This window comes from Platichthys flesus, chromosome 14 (genome assembly GCF_949316205.1).
Source record: "Platichthys flesus chromosome 14, fPlaFle2.1, whole genome shotgun sequence".
In the NCBI taxonomy this organism is placed as follows: domain Eukaryota; kingdom Metazoa; phylum Chordata; class Actinopteri; order Pleuronectiformes; family Pleuronectidae; genus Platichthys; species Platichthys flesus.
In genome coordinates this window covers 7269254-7288412 of record NC_084958.1, presented here as the reverse complement: position 1 = coordinate 7288412, position 19159 = coordinate 7269254, and the positions used below count along the sequence as shown (strand labels likewise).

General features: G+C 40.5%; 2 protein-coding genes across 2 annotated transcripts; one reads left to right on the top strand and one right to left on the bottom strand.

Moving 5' to 3' along the window:
* The first annotated feature begins 9014 nt into the window (after positions 1–9014).
* On the top strand, positions 9015–12090 carry LOC133968534 (mitochondrial ubiquitin ligase activator of nfkb 1-A). The gene is made up of 5 exons (XM_062404636.1): positions 9015–9112; positions 9247–9368; positions 9444–9531; positions 10142–10262; positions 10343–12090. The coding sequence occupies exons 2-5, from the start codon at positions 9252–9254 to the stop codon at positions 10839–10841; spliced, it is 825 nt and encodes a 274-aa protein (XP_062260620.1). The 5' UTR covers positions 9015–9112; positions 9247–9251; the 3' UTR covers positions 10842–12090.
* A 174-nt stretch (positions 12091–12264) lies between these two features.
* On the bottom strand, positions 12265–18913 carry eif2b5 (eukaryotic translation initiation factor 2B, subunit 5 epsilon). The gene is made up of 16 exons (XM_062404635.1): positions 18697–18913; positions 18341–18465; positions 18079–18264; positions 17805–17982; positions 17108–17188; positions 16957–17034; positions 16553–16865; positions 16321–16466; positions 15273–15417; positions 15087–15188; positions 14891–14992; positions 13944–14034; positions 13737–13860; positions 13525–13650; positions 13326–13436; positions 12265–12409 (listed from the first exon to the last, which is right to left on the bottom strand). The coding sequence occupies exons 1-16, from the start codon at positions 18853–18855 to the stop codon at positions 12347–12349; spliced, it is 2130 nt and encodes a 709-aa protein (XP_062260619.1). The 5' UTR covers positions 18856–18913; the 3' UTR covers positions 12265–12346.
* Between the last annotated feature and the right edge of the window lie 246 nt (positions 18914–19159).

Genomic DNA, 19159 nt, shown 5'->3' with positions numbered 1-19159 from the left:
TCAAAAAAATGAGGTGAACACATAATCATCACAGTAAAACGCAAAGTGAGTTAAACTTCAGGAATATCAATCTGTCCATTTAGGAATTAAATGCATCTGCTTTGGTGCAAATGAAAGTGACAACAGGTGCAATGGAGGTAAGAGCAAGGAAACCCCCAGAAAGGGAATGGTTTTACATGTGATGGGCAAAGACAGTTGCTCTCTCCTCCTTCCTGACTCTCCTGGTGCAGGACAATGTGGCCAGACCGTGTGTGCAAGTTCCTGGATGACGGAGGCATTGATGCCAATGAGTGGTCCTTGGGTTCCCCTGTCCTAAATCCAAATGAGGACCACTGGGACTATATGTATTGGTGCATCGGACGCCACTAAATACTGCCACCATGTAGCGCCACCAAGTACCGCCAACAAGTACCGCCACCAATTACCGCCACCAAGTACTGCCACAGACTGTCCAGGAGCTCACTGATGCTCTGACCCAGGTGTGGATGGAAATCCCCCAGGACACTATCCGCCGACAAGCATGCCCAGATTTAGTCAGAGGTGCATATACAGGCAGCCGGAGGCCATACACACTACTGAGTCACATGAGTTGCCAAGTTAAAAATTCACATAAGTTGGATCAGCCTGTGATTTAAAATTACTTTGATTTTCTTTGTAGTTTTGAATCCAGCCCTCAATGGGTTGATAATTTTGGTTTCCATTGACCGTTGTTTAATAATTTTGTTCTGGACAAATTGATTTTCAACTTGAATAATTCGTTCATCAAGTTCTGATGTGTGATTTAATTTCTCCATGAATTTTTTGGAGCAGTGTGTATATACAGTATATATACAGTTATATATGAAGCTATAAAGTCCCTTGATTTTCAGACATGTGAGAACCAAACCTAAATAAATGTGTGGAATAAGGAAAAAATGAAAGCTTCTATCTTACCAAAAGTACTGTAGGTCAGGTCATCAGGTTTATCGAAAGTGAATTATCATCCACAGTCAAACAAAGTACACACTAGTTCTATTAAGACACTTTAGATTTATGGGCTCAGATCATGTAAAGAGCCATATAGACATGTAGATGAACTGTCAAGTTACATGTAATAAAAAAAGGTTTCTCTTCAGTTCCCAGATATTATAGCGCCGGCCACAGATGGAAAACTGCAGATAAGATACTGTGTATACGCAGAGAGCTGCATAGTACACATACGGCTCACAATAAAGCTAGTCACTCATAATTCAACCGTGCAACATTTTAGAGTCATCAGACAAAGTCAAGATCCCTGCAGCATGTGTGTGTTTGTCTGTGGTCAGATGGTTGATCAGTCATCAGTCATCGTGTAATGTCATTTAACTTTATAACATACTAAATCGCGCTTTGTTTTCTGTGCCTCCTCCAGCAGTTCCACATGCCTCTACTGCTTTGCTATCAGCGGGTGAGTCAGTCAGAGTCATGAGAGCTTTTATGGAGTAACCTCCTTCTGGGATGACAGGCAAAAGTTTTAGTCTTTTGAGGTTTGCTGAATAAATCCGATGGAATTTTGGAAGTGATGGAAAGCTCCTTTTCATTTGGACTTCCATGAGCTCATCCATTAACAAACTAGCAGCTCTCCTATATGCCTGGTGACAGCCCTGGCCAGACACACGTTTGCAGGATGTACGTCAGCTTGGCCCATTCTCGTAAACAAACTGCCCTACCTTTTATTGAGCTGTCCAGACTTAAATCTGCTAACTAAAATGACACTCAGAGATGCCCCCCCTTGTGGAGCTACATTTAAATTCACTGGATACAGATTTGCATTTGCATCATATTGCATGCACTCAAATCGGTCCACTTTACATCCAGATCAATAAATTATTCTGAGAAATCAATGTTTTTATACATGCGCAATCTCACATTAATACAAAAAATCCTATATCTACCCCCTGAACAAACAAGCTAACAAAGAAGAAAACAACTTCTTTGGCAGAGGTAAATAGACATGTTAAAATAGGCAAGGCCATTAGGAATAAGTAGCTGCTAGTCTGATTCTCTTGAACCTGATGGAATACCATCAGGGAACTGGTCTAATTTACGAGAAAAGAATGAATTGTCTTAGACAAAGGAAACTGAACTGTTGTTTACAGCGACTATTTCTCAAAAATGTCCATTCAATCCTTCACTCCAAACATGAAGAATCTAAAACAAATGTTTAATAACTGTTTGACAAATCTTAAGTTTGATTCAATGATCTAAAAGATGTATTTCATGCTCTGAGTTTCACAACTAAAGTCTCAAACATATAAAATAAAACCAATTCAGACACCAAAAATAAGCTGCCTTCATGCTCTCTGGCTCAGGTGTGCCTCAAAGCTGGAAGACAGGCCAGGTGAGTTTCCCTACCCCTTTTCTAGACCCCACCCCTTTACCTGGACTTCCTGATACTTTCCTTTCCACACCAGATAACTAAAGGTTAAGAATGCAACCCAACCTCTGCATTTCTCGTGTGTAGGATCTTAACATCAGTATAAACATGTATTTTATTACTCTGAGTACTGATAGTTGTTCCAGAACAAATGGAAACTGAAGATTTCTGAATTTCTACCATCAGCTCAACAGGATAGTATTTGTATTTAAAATCCACAATAGTAAAAACAAGCCTGCATAATAGGCATGGTGACACAGAATAAGAAAGTTGGGTTTGAGGCAGGATTTAAAGTTCGGGAGAAAGTCATTGTCAAGGCTTGTGGGACAGGTCCAGAGACAAGGGGCTGCACAGCTGAAAGCTCTACACCCCATAGAGCAGAATATCCCTACCTTTAATGTTACACATTATACAGAGTAAGTTCATCTTGGTATGAGCCACAGTGTGACTTCTTCAAATCATTGTACAACAGTACAAAATAAAATAATTACAGTTTTAAACTAACTGTTTCAAGTATTAAGTATCAGAATCCGACAAAGGTTTAATAAAAAAAAAGGTCATACAAAGAATTGGCCTTGTATCACCTTCCTGGGGAGGATTTGTCCCGTCAAATTCTTATCGTCAGTGATTGTCTGACCAATGAGAATTTGATCAGATGAGAGCAAACCGACTGGTCCTACACAGCCCTCTTCTGAACTGACTGTTTGCTTGCTTTCTTTTTGAAGTTGTTCAGATAAATAAAAAACATTTTCCACATCCATTCAGCAGGTCCGTAAGAGACGGACGAGTAGACAAAAAACTTTTGAGAGAGCTCCTTTGACCGTGAGCATGGAAACTGCTTGGTCAAGTGTCCGGTTTGGAAAAAATCACTGTTGATAATGGTTATTGTATATATTTATGGAGTTTATTGAAATTTTGTGCGGTCTGATTATATATTTTCTGATGATGATGATGATGATGATTTATACTTTTTTATTTCTCGTGATTTTTACTGTTCAGGATATACAAGATAATTAGTCTATATTGTAATATCTATTACACAAACATTTGACACCATTATTGTTCATCACTCCTTTATACAAGTTGGCTGTGGTGTTTTAATGCCACAGTGTTATAAAACCAAGATAATCTTATGCTTCTGAAGAAGATTAACATGTTGACATCATTTACATTTACCATCTTTCTTTGGCTGGGGGACATCTTTGTGTCTTTAAACCATCACACTGCTGTTTGAAATATGTTTCCCATGAGGAGATACAATGACCTCAGTGACTGTAACTCAAGCGTTAATTACTCAAAATGACTGAGGATTATTTATCAGCAGTAATTGCTGCATTAATTCTTGCCTTTTACACACAGAGTGAAACATAACTGTGTCTGTGGGGATTCATTTAACTGAGATGCTAATAGAAAAGTCTGGATTGAACTACATGCCGTCAGTCAACAACCTTAACAGAGGCAATAATGGTGATTGTTGTTATGCATCATCTCATCAAACTCAACTTAAGATCAGAGAGAGAATCTATTTTTTCTCAGCAGTAAATCCAAAGGCATTCTAAAACTGTTTCTGCGCAAACACAGTATCATTTGAAATGGAAACAGGAAATCATTTTTAGCCAAGCTGGTGTTATGGGTAGATCTGTTGTGCTGGATGGTCGTCCACCATTTTGATCCAGACTTAACTCGATCAAGGCCCAACAGTACCCTTAAAATCATTCAAGCCGGAATCTGCACACGCTCTTTGATAGCTCCTTATGATCTATGAATTATCCCCTGGTATATATATATATATAAAAAAAAAAAAGGTAATAAAAACTTTTGTAACCATTTTGAGAAATTGAAAAATTATTTCTGGGTTCAGGCTTTGATTTATGGTTTCTATCTTGGTCTATTTCTCGTTCCTTCTACCATGTGTTGTGTAAAATCTGTTCAGTAGTTTTTGTGTTACTCTGCTGACAAAGAAACAAATTACCCATCATCAAACCACTGGACAGGGGTAAAAACATAACCTCCTTGGTAGAGGTTAATATCTCAACTACTATTGGATTAAATATTGTAAAGACTTTTGTTGTCCCCATAGGATGAATCTTAGCGACTTGGGTAATTCCATGACTTACCATCCATCTGTACACATCCATCTGCTCCATCCATCTGTACCATCCATCTGTCACATCCATCTGTACACATCCATCTGTACACATCCATCTGCTCCATCCATCTGTACCATCCATCTGTACACATCCATCTGCTCCATCCATCTGTACACATCCATCTGTACACATCCATCTGTACCATCCATCTGTACCATCCAACTGTACCATCCAACTGTGCCATCCATCTGTACCATCCATCTGTAAACATCCAACTGTACCATCCATCTGTACCATCCAACTGTTCCATCCATCTGTACCATCCATCTGTACCATGCATCTGTACACATCCATCTGTACCATCCATCTGTACACATCCAACTGTACCATCCATCTGTACCATCCATCTGCACCATCCATTTGTACCATCCATCTGTATACATCCATCTGTACCATCCATCTGTACACATCCAACTGTACCATCCATCTGTACCATCCATCTGCACCATCCATTTGTACCATCCATCTGCACCATCCATTTGTACCATCCATCTGTACACATCCATCTGCTCCATCCATCTGTACCATCAATCTGTACACATCCATCTCCTCCATCCATCTGTACCATCCATCTGTACACATCCATCTGTACCATCCGTCTGTGCACATCCATCTGTACCATCCATCTGTACCATCCAACTGTACAATCTGCCATCCATCTGTACCATCCATCTGTACCATCCAACTGTGCCATCCATCTCTACCATTCATCTGTACCATCCAACTGTTGCATCCATCTTTACCATCCATCTGTACCATCCAACTGTTCCATCCATCTGTACCATCCATCTGCACCATCCATCTGTACCATCCATCTGTACACATCCCTCTGTACCATCAATCTGTACACATCCAACTGTACCATCCATCTGTACAATCCAACTGTTCCATCCATCTGTACCATCCATCTGTACCATCCATCTGTACCATCCATCTGTACACATCCATCTGTACCATCTATCTGTACACATCCAACTATACCATCCATCTGTACCATCCAACTGTTCCATCCTTCTGTACCATCCATCTGTACCATCCATCTGTACAATCCAACTGTACCATCCATCTGTACAATCCATCTGTACACATCCAACTGTTCCATCCATCTGTACCATCCATCTGCACCATCGATCTGTACCATCCATCTGTACACATCCATCTGTACACATCCAACTGTACCATCCATCTGTACCATCCAACTGTTCCATCCATCTGTACCATCTATCTGTACCATCCATCTGTACCTTCCAACTGTTCCATCCATCTGTACCATCCATCTGCACCAATCATCTGTACAATCCATCTGTACACATCCATCTGTACCATCCATCTGTACACATCCAACTGTTCCATCCATCTGTACCATCCATCTGTACCATCCATCTGTACCATCTATCTGTACCATCCATCTGCACCATCCATCTGCACCATCCATCTGTACCATCCATCTCATATGACATGAACTTGGTATAAAAACCTTCAAAACCCACATCAACATTTGCCGTACCTTTAGTGCTAATTTGCAAGTGCTGGCATGCCAACTATAAACTAAGCTAGTGTACATGGTTAACATTTTACTGCATAATATCAGCATGTGAATATCACTGAGTGTATATAAAGATCGGCCTCTGGTGGATGGATACAGTACAGGTTATAAAGTCCTGCCTCCTCCATTTTAGCAGATGGGACATGGATAAAAAAAAGGGGGAAAAAATCAAAAAAAAAAATCTCAAAGACGGTTTCTGTTAATATAGGTACATCTTATCACACTGAAGTTTTAATTTTTCTGTTGTTTGATGAAAACGATGTCTAAAGGTCATATTTTGACAGCTGTGACTGAGTCCCGATTGGTCAAGCATGTGTATCGGTGGGACCTCAATGCTGTGGCTCCATCCCTGATCACTAATGTGTTAATTGGCTCCAAATCCAGATTTGTGCCAGATCTGTTTCTTTGAATATATTAAAATCCAACTTTGTAACATTCTAAGGAGAACTGGTTCCATTTACCTTTGACAAATAAAGGCCATATTACTGATATCACACTGAAGAACTCTTGCGGTGAGATGGATTCTTTTGTCTGAAATCCCAGTCCTCACATTTTTCAAGGCCACTAAGTCTCTTGTCTCTGGTATTTTCTGACGTACGAAACATGAATGGAGGCATTTGTATTAACCGTCTTTTGCTATTAAATATACACCTACAGCTCCTCTACCAACAACTCCACTGAAACACCACTGAAATAGTGCAGGTAAATGTTTTGCATGTGCACCCAGGCTTTCGGCTGTGAAGCAGCGTGGCTTTTCTCTTCTCTCACTCACCAGAAAAGGGAAAGAGCGTGTGCATCATTAAAACAAAAATTAGAGATTTTAGAGCCAGGGAAGACAGAGGATGATTCTGGGGCATTTTTGCTGCTGAACTAAGACTAACAATGTATTCTATGCCAAGGAAAAGATTAAGGGAGACTATTCATTTGTCTTCATTTATTGTCTCTGTTTTCCCACCAATCTACTTGCACGGCTGCTGCATTCCCACACAGATAAAGCAGTTCTGGTTGACAGTCAGTATGTAGGTCTGTTATCTGCTGTATGTGCTGCACCACATTTGCCAACCAATAAGGGAAAGGTGTTGGTAAGAAAATTCAACTTGTTATTTTGAGCAGAACTGAAAGAAGCAATTTTTCCTTTCAATGAGGCGTCAAGGATGAACATGTTGAAGAGGAATGAAGAAACATTTCAATCCGGTACAATAGACTCCTCTCCTCTCCTCTCCTCTCCTCTCCTTGTTTCATCCCGTTGTGTCCTATTCTCTCACCCATATCCTAATTTCCTCTCTTGTTTCCTTCACTGATTTCCTTTTCTTTCCTTTTGCCTTCCACTGTCTTGTATCATTTTCATTGGCTAACGCTGATCAGAGAACCCTCCAATGAAAACATTATCAGACGTGAGTGACCTCTGCAGGGCACACATCCTACTGCAAGTCTGATAAGTAATGAAGATACAGTTTTGAGCTAAAAAAGAATATCTGTTCGGACCGTCAGAAGAGATTATGATAAAACAATCTGATGAGGTTTTGAATGAGAACTCTGAGGTGATACGGCTCAACGTCACAGACACAGTTGACCTGTAATGAAATGAGCAGTTTCCATAAATGTAGCATGAGTCATCGCTGTCGTGACTACGTCATTTTGATTGGCAACGTCAACCTGCACCACACCATGGCAACAGGCAGTAAACCATTGTGACATTAAAGTCACAGCTGTACTTTACCTTTATTTCTGCTACATAATTAATGCTTGTGATCCTTTAAGTAATTTTTGTTCTTAATAATTGTTTTATCATTTACTTGGAGGCAGGACTTTTAATTGTAGTGGAGCGTTTTTTGTTGTGGTATTCTTTCGAGTCAAATTATTTATAAATCTTATAATTAGCCTATTGTTTATATTTATATAAATATGTATATAAACTATTATGATATTATTTTTAGTTTCCTATTTCTGTTATCTTGACTTTTTTATTATTACTACTATTGACAGGAGTAATAGTATTCTTTTTAACTGTACTGTGCTGATCATTTATATAATTCTAATGTATATTGCACATCCTATTTTTAACAATATTACTGCACGTGTATTATTGTATAACACCATTTCACCCCCACTACATACATGATCATACGAGAATCAATACGACCACTCTGAAACCATCATCATCATCACTTTGAGATGGTTCACACCATGAGTTATGTTTTAACCTGCTCTGTTCTATTCTAAACTATTCCCTCGTATTCTGTTCTGTTCTGTTCTGTTCCGTTCCGTTCTGCTCTGTTCTGTTCTGTTCTATTCTGTTCTGTTCTGTTCTATCATATTCTATTCTGTTCTGTTCTGTTCTGTTCGGGTCAGGTCGGTTTGATACTATTATATTCTGTTCTGTCCTGCCCTATCATGTTCTGTTATATTCTTTTCTTTTCTTTAATATTCTGTTCTATACTATTCTATTCTTTTCTGTTTTATTCTGTTCTATCATATTCTATTCTGTTCGTTTCTATTAATTTCTGTTCTATCATATTCTGTTCCGTTCTGTTCCGTTCTGTTCCGTTCTATTATTTTCTGTTCTACCATATTCGGAACTGTTCTGTTCTATCATATTCTGTTCTGTTCTGTTCCGTTCTGTTCCGTTCTGTCATGTTCTATTATTTTCTGTTCTACCATATTCTGAACTGTTCTGTTCTATCATATTCCATTCTGTTCATGTATGTTCTGTTCTATAGACGATGACCTTATCTTTACAGGGGTGTTTTTGCAGCTTGTTCTTTCTCACAGTTAAATAAAGTAACATGTTCAAAACACTTCTTCGGGTTAAGTGAGTGTGATGTTTCATCTGACCTGTGACAGTGTGGCCCCCTGCTGGTGAAAGAGCTCACAAGGGAGAAAAAGCCTCTATTCCTCTATTGGCTAATGAACCATTACCTCACGTGGACAAACAAGGAAGTAAAAACAGTCCGTCTAAAGCTTTTGTTTTCGGTTCGTGGGACCGGAGTTCAGACCGGTTAACCCACAACCTTTAAACAGGTACGTTGTTGTTCCATGTTTCATTTATCATCGGACAGATTATTCCTTCATTCACTTTGACTTGACTGAAAACACGTTGTGTTAATGTTCGTCTGACCCATCCACTCCTCTGCTCTGATGCTGCCTCCTGTCAGACACCATGAGTGACGGCCCTGTCAACACGCTGGTTCTGATCGGTGTGGGATCCAGCTTCGCCTTATCCAGCCTGTTCTATCGTTTATATCAAGAGAAGAAGAAGGAGCTGGAAAAGCTGAAGGCATGTGCACAATTAAACCATAAACTTTCAATTAAACCTCTAGTTTCATAATCATTACAACATTTTCTCTTTTAGAAAATACCCATCTTCAAACCAGACAAACATCTGGTCCAAGTACTGAAGGCGTCGCCCCACAGGAGACTCCAGTATGTTGCTGTGGAAGGTACAACACCTCAAACAGGAACTTCACATTGAAGTGAACTAGTGCAGTAAAGCTGCTCTGTTCTGTTCTCTTGTCCTGTGTTGATGCTCTGGAGCTAATTATTCCTTGTCATTAGTGACTTCTCCTCAAACAGTTCGGACGTATACTGTCAATATTTACTGTTTGTGTGCAGAACGTGTTCTAAAAAGTCAATGGTGCAGAGTGAAGTTTGTGTACAGTCTACCGGTTTATCTGCAGTGAAGATTTTAAAGTCAATATCTTTTATAAAAGGAAACTGAATTTGCTTTATTACTATCGCATGTCAGAAATCAGAGGTCTGTTAAGCAACTGACACTAATGTTCAGGCCTGAGGTCGTAATCCTTCAAACTAGTGCCTATGTAGAAGATGTTCAACTCAGACTTAAAGCAAACAGCCCCGCCCCCACTGACTACTACTGCTGGGCAACCCTTTATTAAAGTTTAATATATATACATAACATATCAAGTGTCCGATTGTACCAAACTTTGCACTGGCCCATTGTCGAGACATGTGCCAAATGTGAAGCAGATAAGATGAACCTATTTTGAACCTTGCACTTACAGAAAGATTTCCTGCATGTCTTTTTCACAGGCCTGGTACAGGCGGACGGGGAGCCTCTGGCCAGCCGGTTCGTCCCACGATGCTTTGGTGTGATTCAGAAGATCACCGTGGAGGAACACTGGAAATACTGGAACAACCTCACCAGGACGTGGTACACTAGACTTGAGAAGGTGTCAAAAATGGCTCTTTATTAAATCTACATTTTAACAACAATTTGTCTAATTTCTCCAGGAATTCTCGGACAATGAATAAGAAAGAGAGCAGCAACTCTGTGCCCTTCAGCCTGATCAGCCCTGGAGCCTACATGACTGACCTGTACGTGAAAGTGCAGAGCCCTCTGGAGGCCTGCGGCTGCCCCCTGGAGAGGGTTTACCACAAAGTGAGACGTTCGGAGGAGGGCTTGGTGAACCTGGCGTTGCAGGGCCTCAGCGGGGAGAAGCCTGAGGCGATGGTGGAGAGCGAGGAGCTGCTGCGGGTGGGGAGCATCCTGACCGGGTTCGGGGAGGTGGTGCTGGAGGGAGGCCAGGTGATGAGGCTGCAGGCGCCGCAGGACGACCGCAAATTCATACTGGTAGCCACCGACTACAGGAGCTTTATAGACAGGCACGAGAGTTCAGCCACCATGTGGAAGACGCTCACTGCTGTCACCGGCCTCACCGGGGCGTCTCTTCTAGCAGGGGTCATTTACAACTTAGTAGGAAAACAGGATGGCAGGTCAAAGAAGGCTTGAGGAGGAGGGACCTGCAGTTTGGATGACTGCTGAAGCTGTGTCAGTTTTTTGGGTGTAAAACGGCCTTAGGTGTTTTGTCAAGTTTGGTTCACATCACATGTTTTTGATTTTGGATGTTTTTGGATAAAAATACTGTCGCAGTTTTAGATTTTTCACTGCAGACAAGTGCTTTCTAACTAAAGTGCAGGTGAGATGCAAAACATCTATATCGGCCGAATGTCTTTTTTATAGCTGGGCAATAATTCAATATTTATAACAATAGAATTTGCATCAATAACAATGTAACAAAGGTAATGCATTGTGTGAGCACTGAGGAGGTATAACACAAAATCTTGTTGTCATATACTATCAGATGCCGACTGAACTTTCAATATTATTTAGATTTTTGGAGTCCTAAAACAGGATAGCAAGCAACAGTATTTATTGTTTGTGATCCGACAGATCCCAAGTCAATAATGTGTTAGATTGTGTACTTTAAAATATTCTATGGTATTATGTGGTATTTTACTCGAGGTTTGTTGTGTTTTGCTCCTCAGAGCCTCCAAACTAATCCGACCACTTCAGAAATGTGTTATCGTATCTTTCTCAATGATAAGTCTCCATAATACACAAGTCCTAAACCTGATGATGTGAACCAAGTGTTTTAAGTGTTTGACTATTTCAACTATTTTTTCTGATGCTGGTGTTGAACTCAGGGTCTGATAAAGACAATTGAAAAGTCGGTAAGTCTAAAAGTGTCGACATAGCGAAGGTGAATGGAGTCTTGATTCAAGGTGAATTCCTAACCGATAATGTCACTAAAGCTTAGTGAGGGAACAAATCATAGATTTAAGTATTTTACCCCCTAAGATTGATCAACTTTAAAAGTAATAAAGTCATAACTACTTTATCAAGGGAACATTGTATTTTTAGAATAAGTTTTTGCAGAACTGCATTATTGTGAGAAATCTAATTAAGCTAACATTTTTAGGATTGTTTTGCTTTTATTTTTCTTTACAGGGCTTTTACTGTGAATCGGAATAATTGTCAGACTGAGATTCCAGACAGTAAATCTGAATATACTCAGATTAAGACCAAATCGATTTAGCTGCTTTTTTTCTACCTCTTAAATCAATAAGATTTGACTCTATTGCTGTTTGTCCTTTGGTCAGTTTGGAGAGGTTGATGGAAACAAACACTGACGGAAGAAATCCCTTCACAGGTGGTGGTTTTACTCGTATCTGTAATAAAAATATATTTTCGAATCAGATATTTCGTGTTGAGATAAATGATTCTCCAACAGTCTTTTTCCTTTTTTTGGAAAGTGAGGCTCATAACACCCATCCCTCTTGACTTGGCACTATGAGATACACATGTACTGTTTGCGTCAACTACACAGAGCAGATGCTGTCGGTTACCAGTTGCAGAAATCTGCTGCTGAGGATTAAAACTTAACAGCCCGAATCCCTTTATTCACACATTTTTCAAGTTTTACAGAATCCTCTTTGTCAATTGCTCCTCATCATTCATGACTCCTCCTCCTCCGATGACTCCTCAGCCTCCTCCAGCCACTGGATGAACTTCTGAAGCTGTTGGTGCAGAGCAGAAATGCTATGTTATTGAAAACACAGTGAGAACTGGTGATGAAGAGATGTAGGAGGGAGCTAAAGGAAACAACTGCAGCTACAGGGAAGTCTAATGCACTACAACTAAGCGCTGCCTTATGGAAAACAAATGATATAATGAACGTTAGATTAAAAAGACAAACACCTCAACAAACGTTCACAGATTTTCTCAGAAAATGCCAGAACACAATCCTGCTTAAAAGGCTAATGCTCAATGAATCAGTCTCACTAGTGTGATTTTACCATATGTTAATTTGTTTCTCAAAGGGTTAGAAATGGTACCACAAATATCCTACATTCTAGTATTTAAATGTGGTTTCTTAAGGGTTTAGGCTTTTGTTCTGTCGCCTTACAGTATCAAATAGGGCTACAAACCTGTAACTACCAATGTGTAGAGGAGATAACGTAATGTGCCTTTAAGGCTTTAAGGGAACTGTTAACTGTTAAGGGCCCTGAGGTTACTATGGGCTAGGCGATATGACTTCAAAACAATATCACGCTTATTTCAAACTGTTACCTCAATTACGATTAACAAACGATTATTTTATGTGTCTCCTAGTCTCTGTTGCGCTTCAAACAAACTGTCAACCACATTTATTTTCGTTATTAATCGCTGGTATTGAGTCATGAATCTGAATCGTTCTGGCTGTCTGTGTCACGTTATGTTACGTCTTCTTTTTTTTCGGATTCAACACTTATGCCTACAAATTTTTGGGAAAAGACAGACTTATTTTGTATTTTATTCTCCACTGGGACCAGGTGGTAACACAAAACTGTTTATTATTTATTTAAATATTCTTAACCACATCAACCAAACTTTAACCCTTTATTGTGTAACTGTGACGTGTATCCTGTGTAAGCCAGTTAACCCTCTACCTACCCCCTGGTTCTTGCGGAGCTGCCTGCTCTTGTCGGTTGTCGCTCCTTGGGAGAACCAGCGTAGTATCATCTCTTCCTCCAGGATCTCCAGCTGGTACATGTTCATCAGGACCTGGATGGGGGAAGTCATCAGCATCAACAACTTTTTTCGTAACCAGAGTTTGATCTTCTTCTGAGTGAACCTGGTACCGGTGACCTACCTTTACCATGGCCGGCCAGTGGCTCTCCTGCTCAAGGAAGAACTCTTCGAAGGCGGACAGACAGTCCAGATGGTCCTGAGCTCTCTTCACATAGTTCTTAAACACTGGGGCCCACTTCTTCAATAACTAATAGAAGAAAGAAACAAGATAAAAAATAAATCAAGGGTATTTATTCATATCTTGTCTACAGGTACATATTTCAGCGTATTCACCGGCAGGAGAACTGCAACATATTGTGAGGCTGTGAGCTGAGAGCCCTGCTGCTGAAACGGGTACTCCAGAACCACTCTGGTTAAAATCTGCATCACCTCCTTCAGAGTGATATTGTAGGCGTACCTGGAGAGAAAAGTTGTGACAGATTGAATGTGCAATAACTTAGAAATACAGTAACACAACTGCAGTTATAAGTTCCTCCTTACTTGAGAGAGTTGATCTCAAGAACAAGGTTGTCACATCTGATATTCTCCTCCAAGCCTCTCTGCAGAGTCCCCATCACCTCCAAATGGAAGACTGGACATAAACAACCAAAGAAGAAGAGTCAATCGGCAGGAAGGATCCACCCAAGAAACAACAGGAAAGTTACCACTCACTTAAAAAAAAAATATATATATATATCCCATAGGGCCATATGCTCCTCTTTTTTTTGAAGAACTGATTTCAAGTATAGAGTTTAATGTGTTTCAGTCTTTCCAAATAACATTTATACTTTCATGGAATGTACCATAGAAATAACTTTGGAATCCAGTTGTAGTAACAGAACAACCGGAGACAACATTTTGATATTTCTCCTGAATAACCCTATGAGACCAATTTTGATTTGTAAATATGGGCAATTTGATTTCCTATACTCACATGTACAGTGTTGAAGCACCATACTCTAGGCTATTCAATATTTTTTGGAGAAAACCCCTTAAGAAATTCAAGACATAAACAATAAAAACTTACTAATTATATTCCAATCAATTTGCTTTTCTCTGATTTATATGATTTTACTGTCACTTTCTTACACTTGTATTTGTGCTGTATTGTTGTCCAATGCTGTATCTTCTTATTTAATATTGTTTGCCCTCAATTCCTCTGTATTTATTTGTAAAGCACCTTGTCACTCTGTTTTGAAAGATGTAATATGAATAAACTTGTTATTATTATAATTGTTATCATATTATTATTAACATCCCATCAGTCTCAGGAAAGTTTTTGTCAGGGAAATTTCCAGTTTTCTGAAATTATATCGACAAAACCATCGAATTAATCATTTGCAGCTCCAGATTATTAAATTCTAGTATGTAATGTTTCTTATTTTGACTGAAAGTATTAGGAAATGCTTGTTTTGACAGTAGGGGGCAGCAATGGTTACCCCACTCACCTTTATCATCATCCATCTCAGGAGAGGGGATCACTGGATCGTCTGGATCCTCGGGCTCGCTGTCCTCACTTTCACTCTCCACGTCAGGGTCCAACACCAAACCTGGTGAATATGACACAAATAAGAAGCTGTTGGAACTTGGACTGCAGCATCATGGGAAAGGCCACTTTGACAAACTTTCAGAATGCTGTCGTACCCCAGAGACACTGGGCCAACTCCTCATCCTCTGTGTCGTCCAGGCTGCTGGCCTTCCAGATGTAGCCTTGTCCCTCTGCTCCAACCTCTGCTGGACTGAAAACTGGACGACAGAAGATTATACAGAATGTGTCAGGAATAGAAACCATTAAACAGTTTGACAACTTGTGAATGTATCAATACACACCTTTCTGTTTGGTTTTGTCTTTACCTTGACCAACCTCAGCATCATCACTGAGGAATTCATCATCATCCTCCTCCTCCTCCTCCTCTGGATGGTGCATGGACACCACGGTGCCCTCTGGTAGAGATACATTTGGTCCAATCACCACCTGGAAAAAAGTCACTTATATCTGTTAAGCAAGTGCTTTCTCCATCGTTTCTCAAAAGTACATAAGAGTATTAGGGCCAGGTATAAGCGAATAGTAATAAAATAATAAGGTAGATTAAAGTTTAAATATGGTTGTAGCATAGCCAATAATATTCAGAAATAAACCATTTGGGTTGGGCGTTATGACTTCAAATCAATATCATGATTTTAAAACGTTTATCTCGCTAACGATTGATTTTTTTGTGCCACAAATGCATGAGCAATTCACTCATCGCAGTTCAACAAAGTGATTCTTCTCTTTTGTAATCACTCACACTTAGAACTGAATTTTATGAACACCTGCTGAATTCATATTTATGTTAATATGGTAAACGTGGCAAAGCTTCTTCTGCAACAATGAAGTTTAAACATTGAGTTGCGTCATAATCTGTTGGAGGATCTTCTCTGCTGTCTACAGGAGTGTGTTTGTGTGTATATCTGTTGTTCTTCACACAAACTGATGATTACATATATTTAGTTATTAATCAATGACGTCAGATCATGAATCCTGATCATTCCAGTCTCTTTAAAATTGATGGCCTGGCTGTGTGCGTCACGTTCGTCTCGAGTTGTGTGTGAACTGCCTGTACAAAAATTGTCTCTTTTCAATGGGTTTAAATCTGTGTCCCAAAAACTATACGGTAGAAAACTTCAAGTCCTGTTTGTGTCCTAGTAACTTCTTATCAGTTTTTGTGTTTATTGTTAACGTGTATTCAGGAACCCGACAGTTCCTGAATACACACATCGGAGAAAGTATTTACCGAATTAACAATCATGAGCAAGATTATATCGGTGAGATCTTATAAATGTTGCTTTAGATAAATGGTTGGTTAATTGCCCAGCTCTATAAATGATATATACTTACGTCATATGCCAGGACACACTGTTTGTTCAGCGTCACCCCTTCTTTGACCTCAGCCTTGTCACAGACCACAGACTGGCTGATCTCCACGTTGCTGGCAATGTGAACCTTATTCCATAAGTAGGCATGATTCAGGACGACGTTGTCACCTGATGTGATAAAGTATTACAAATGTTAATCCCAGTTATTATAACACACATGTCCACTCTTTAATAGTGCTGGTTGGTCAGCTCACCTATGGTGCAGTTGTTACCGATGATGCTGTTAGAAATGTGACAGTTGGCCCCGATGCTGGTGTCACAGCCGATGAGAACATTCTCCTCCATCTGGCTGCCTTGGCCCAGGCTGACTCCGGACCCTCTGTACACATTGTGGCGAGAGAACGTGCAGCTCCGTCCCTCCTGGTCTGTGAAGTTGGCCTCTGGGGTGAGCGGGTAGACCCACCGCCGAACAAGGTCCGACGACACCGAATCATACATGAACAAGTTGGACACTCTAACACCGTAACCATCCTTGGTGACATGCATGTGTATCTGGTTTCCCAGGATCTACAGCAAGAAAATGAATTATGACCTGGGTTTTCTTAAATAGCAGCAAATACAGTCCAACATTCCAATAAGTTTACAATGGCTGTGCTACCTCTTCATTGACCAAGATTCCTCTGACAAAGTCATCCCTCGTCTGATAATCAAAATTGTCAGTGTAAAGCTCAGCAACCTGAAAATGAGAGAATAAATGTTACTACAGAAAATGAAGTGATTTAACTGTTCCCGACTGTTTTGAAACTGACCTGTGGGGAGCAGATACTGATGTGGCAGTCGAGAAGGTCGTGTCTGATTTCAAACTCATCACTGATACTGTGGAAAATGTTCTGCAAAACAGAAACAGGAGCAACAGTTCATTCATCAATTCAAAGCTGTTTTCAGACATGAAGTCAGGAAATTGTCCAGACATTTTCCAAAATATGCCTTTCACACATGAAGAACGCAGCAGGAGATTATTCACATTCACAACAGGAAATTGTCCGGAACATTCAGGCAAAACTCCTCTGCAGAAAGCAGGTTTTTATTTAGAGTCCATCATGACCGATGCCAGACCCTCATCGCCAAAAGCTCTCTAATCTCACTGTCTTTCTAAGTTGACATCTTCACCAGTATCTTCTACACCTATGTCTTTTTTCATCCTGTGATATTTGTATTTTTTTCAGTTTCAAGTCCATAGCATACAAAAAAATATCAACAACGTGTCCACTTACTCGCTGAATGTTAAGGACATTTTCCTGATGTATTCTCACATCTGCTCGATCTACATATTACTAGTTGGCTGACAGGAAAAGTTAGAAAAAAAGTGATGAACAACTGACACCGACATTTGTGTTCTCACATACAGCCCCTTTGGGCTACAATACAACCCCTAGGTTCAGGAAGAGGTCCAGACGTCAGTGCATGTCTGTAAGGAGGAGAGTTGAATTATGTTGAATATGTTACCATGGGAAACTGTAGCTTCTTCAGCCCATGTGTCTTCTGGTAATGTAAAATCCGCTGACTCTTGCTGTCAATAGCAACAATGACATCGTCTTCCTCACAACGAGACCTGTGGCCTGGTGATGATTCTTTGAACATCATCGTCATCACTGAGATGTTCTTCTCTGTCTTACGACGATGCCTGGGTAACATCATGACATAGAAAAAATAATTTGGATTAGAGCAAACCATCATCATTCCTCCTAACTATATAAAACAGATTTTGAGTACCTCTCACCTGTGCACTTGCAGTGCGTGGCTGATGTCAATATTCGATACCACGTCTCCATAAACCAGCACAAAGTCTGAGCGGACAAGGTTCTTTGCATCCACGTCCCTGAGCACATCCCCCAGGGAGCGGTACAGGTCTGAGGTGATGATGTGGACTGTGTTGGGAGAGGTGGGCCGGCACCACTTTGACTTTCTGTCAGACACAGTTTCAGGTCAAATATCTGTCACTGACACGGGAAAGCTCGTCACACAGAAACAGAGAAACTTACAGCAGATGATCCTTGATCTTACTGGCCATCCAGCAGCAGAACACGAAGGTCTCCTGCACCCCGGTGGATGTGAGGAACTCCAGCGTGTAGTCGATCATGGCAACGTTACCCAACGGCAGCAGAGCCTGCATCAGTGACAGATGGTGTTAGCGGTTAGAAGCTGAACGTGATGCAGGAGGTTAGAAACAGCTTCCTCGGTGTTATTAAATCAAAGCAACACCACAGCTCGATCGGGCAGATCTCACTGGGCTCGTTCAGCTACATTACAGAAGATTCATCAGTGACTGTGCTGCTCTGTCACTGTTTACAGCGTGGACAGAAGTTAGCTAGCATTAGCATCGCAGCTAGCTGCCTACCCGTGGCTGGTCTTTGGTCACAGGGAAAAACCTCCGGTTGAAGCTGTCAGCGACCAAAACAGCCTGAAGCGGCTGCTCCTCTTCCTCCTGTTCCCCGGCTCCTTTTCTGCCTGGAATACCAGAGCCAGAACGGCTGTGCTTTCCTGCTTTACCGGCCATGACTCCTTGTGACTGTCTGACTTCACCACAACTACTACTACTGCTGCTGCTGCTTTCGTCAGACACAAGGACGGAGGCCGCATGGGACAATCTTCCTCCCTCGGTTGTAAAGCAGTTTAGTGTTCGCAATAATTGTATATACAGACGCAAGCTTGCACACAATCTACACTGCAGTTATTACAGTAAATAATTCAATTAGTTTATCAATAAATAATCAATTCACCTTCAGTTTATTAAATCACCAAGGGTCTGAAAATAACTATTATTATAAAACGTCCATGGACTCAAACATAACTGTGTAGTT

What these genes read in the sequence shown, in the direction of transcription:
- LOC133968534 (XM_062404636.1), top strand. Translation starts at nt 9,252, where the DNA reads ATGAGTGACGGCCCTGTCAACACGCTGGTTCTGATCGGTGTGGGATCC. An exon ending in CCAGTATGTTGCTGTGGAAG is followed by an intron (nt 9,532 to 10,141) that starts GTACAACACCTC and finishes TCTTTTTCACAG; the next exon opens with GCCTGGTACAGGCGGACGGG. An exon ending in AACAACCTCACCAGGACGTG is followed by an intron (nt 10,263 to 10,342) that starts GTACACTAGACT and finishes TAATTTCTCCAG; the next exon opens with GAATTCTCGGACAATGAATA.
- eif2b5 (XM_062404635.1), bottom strand. Translation starts at nt 18,855, where the DNA reads ATGGCCGGTAAAGCAGGAAAGCACAGCCGTTCTGGCTCTGGTATTCCA. An exon ending in TGACCAAAGACCAGCCACGG is followed by an intron (nt 18,466 to 18,696) that starts GTAGGCAGCTAG and finishes TCACTGATGCAG; the next exon opens with GCTCTGCTGCCGTTGGGTAA. An exon ending in CGGTAACAACTGCACCATAG is followed by an intron (nt 16,467 to 16,552) that starts GTGAGCTGACCA and finishes TTATCACATCAG; the next exon opens with GTGACAACGTCGTCCTGAAT.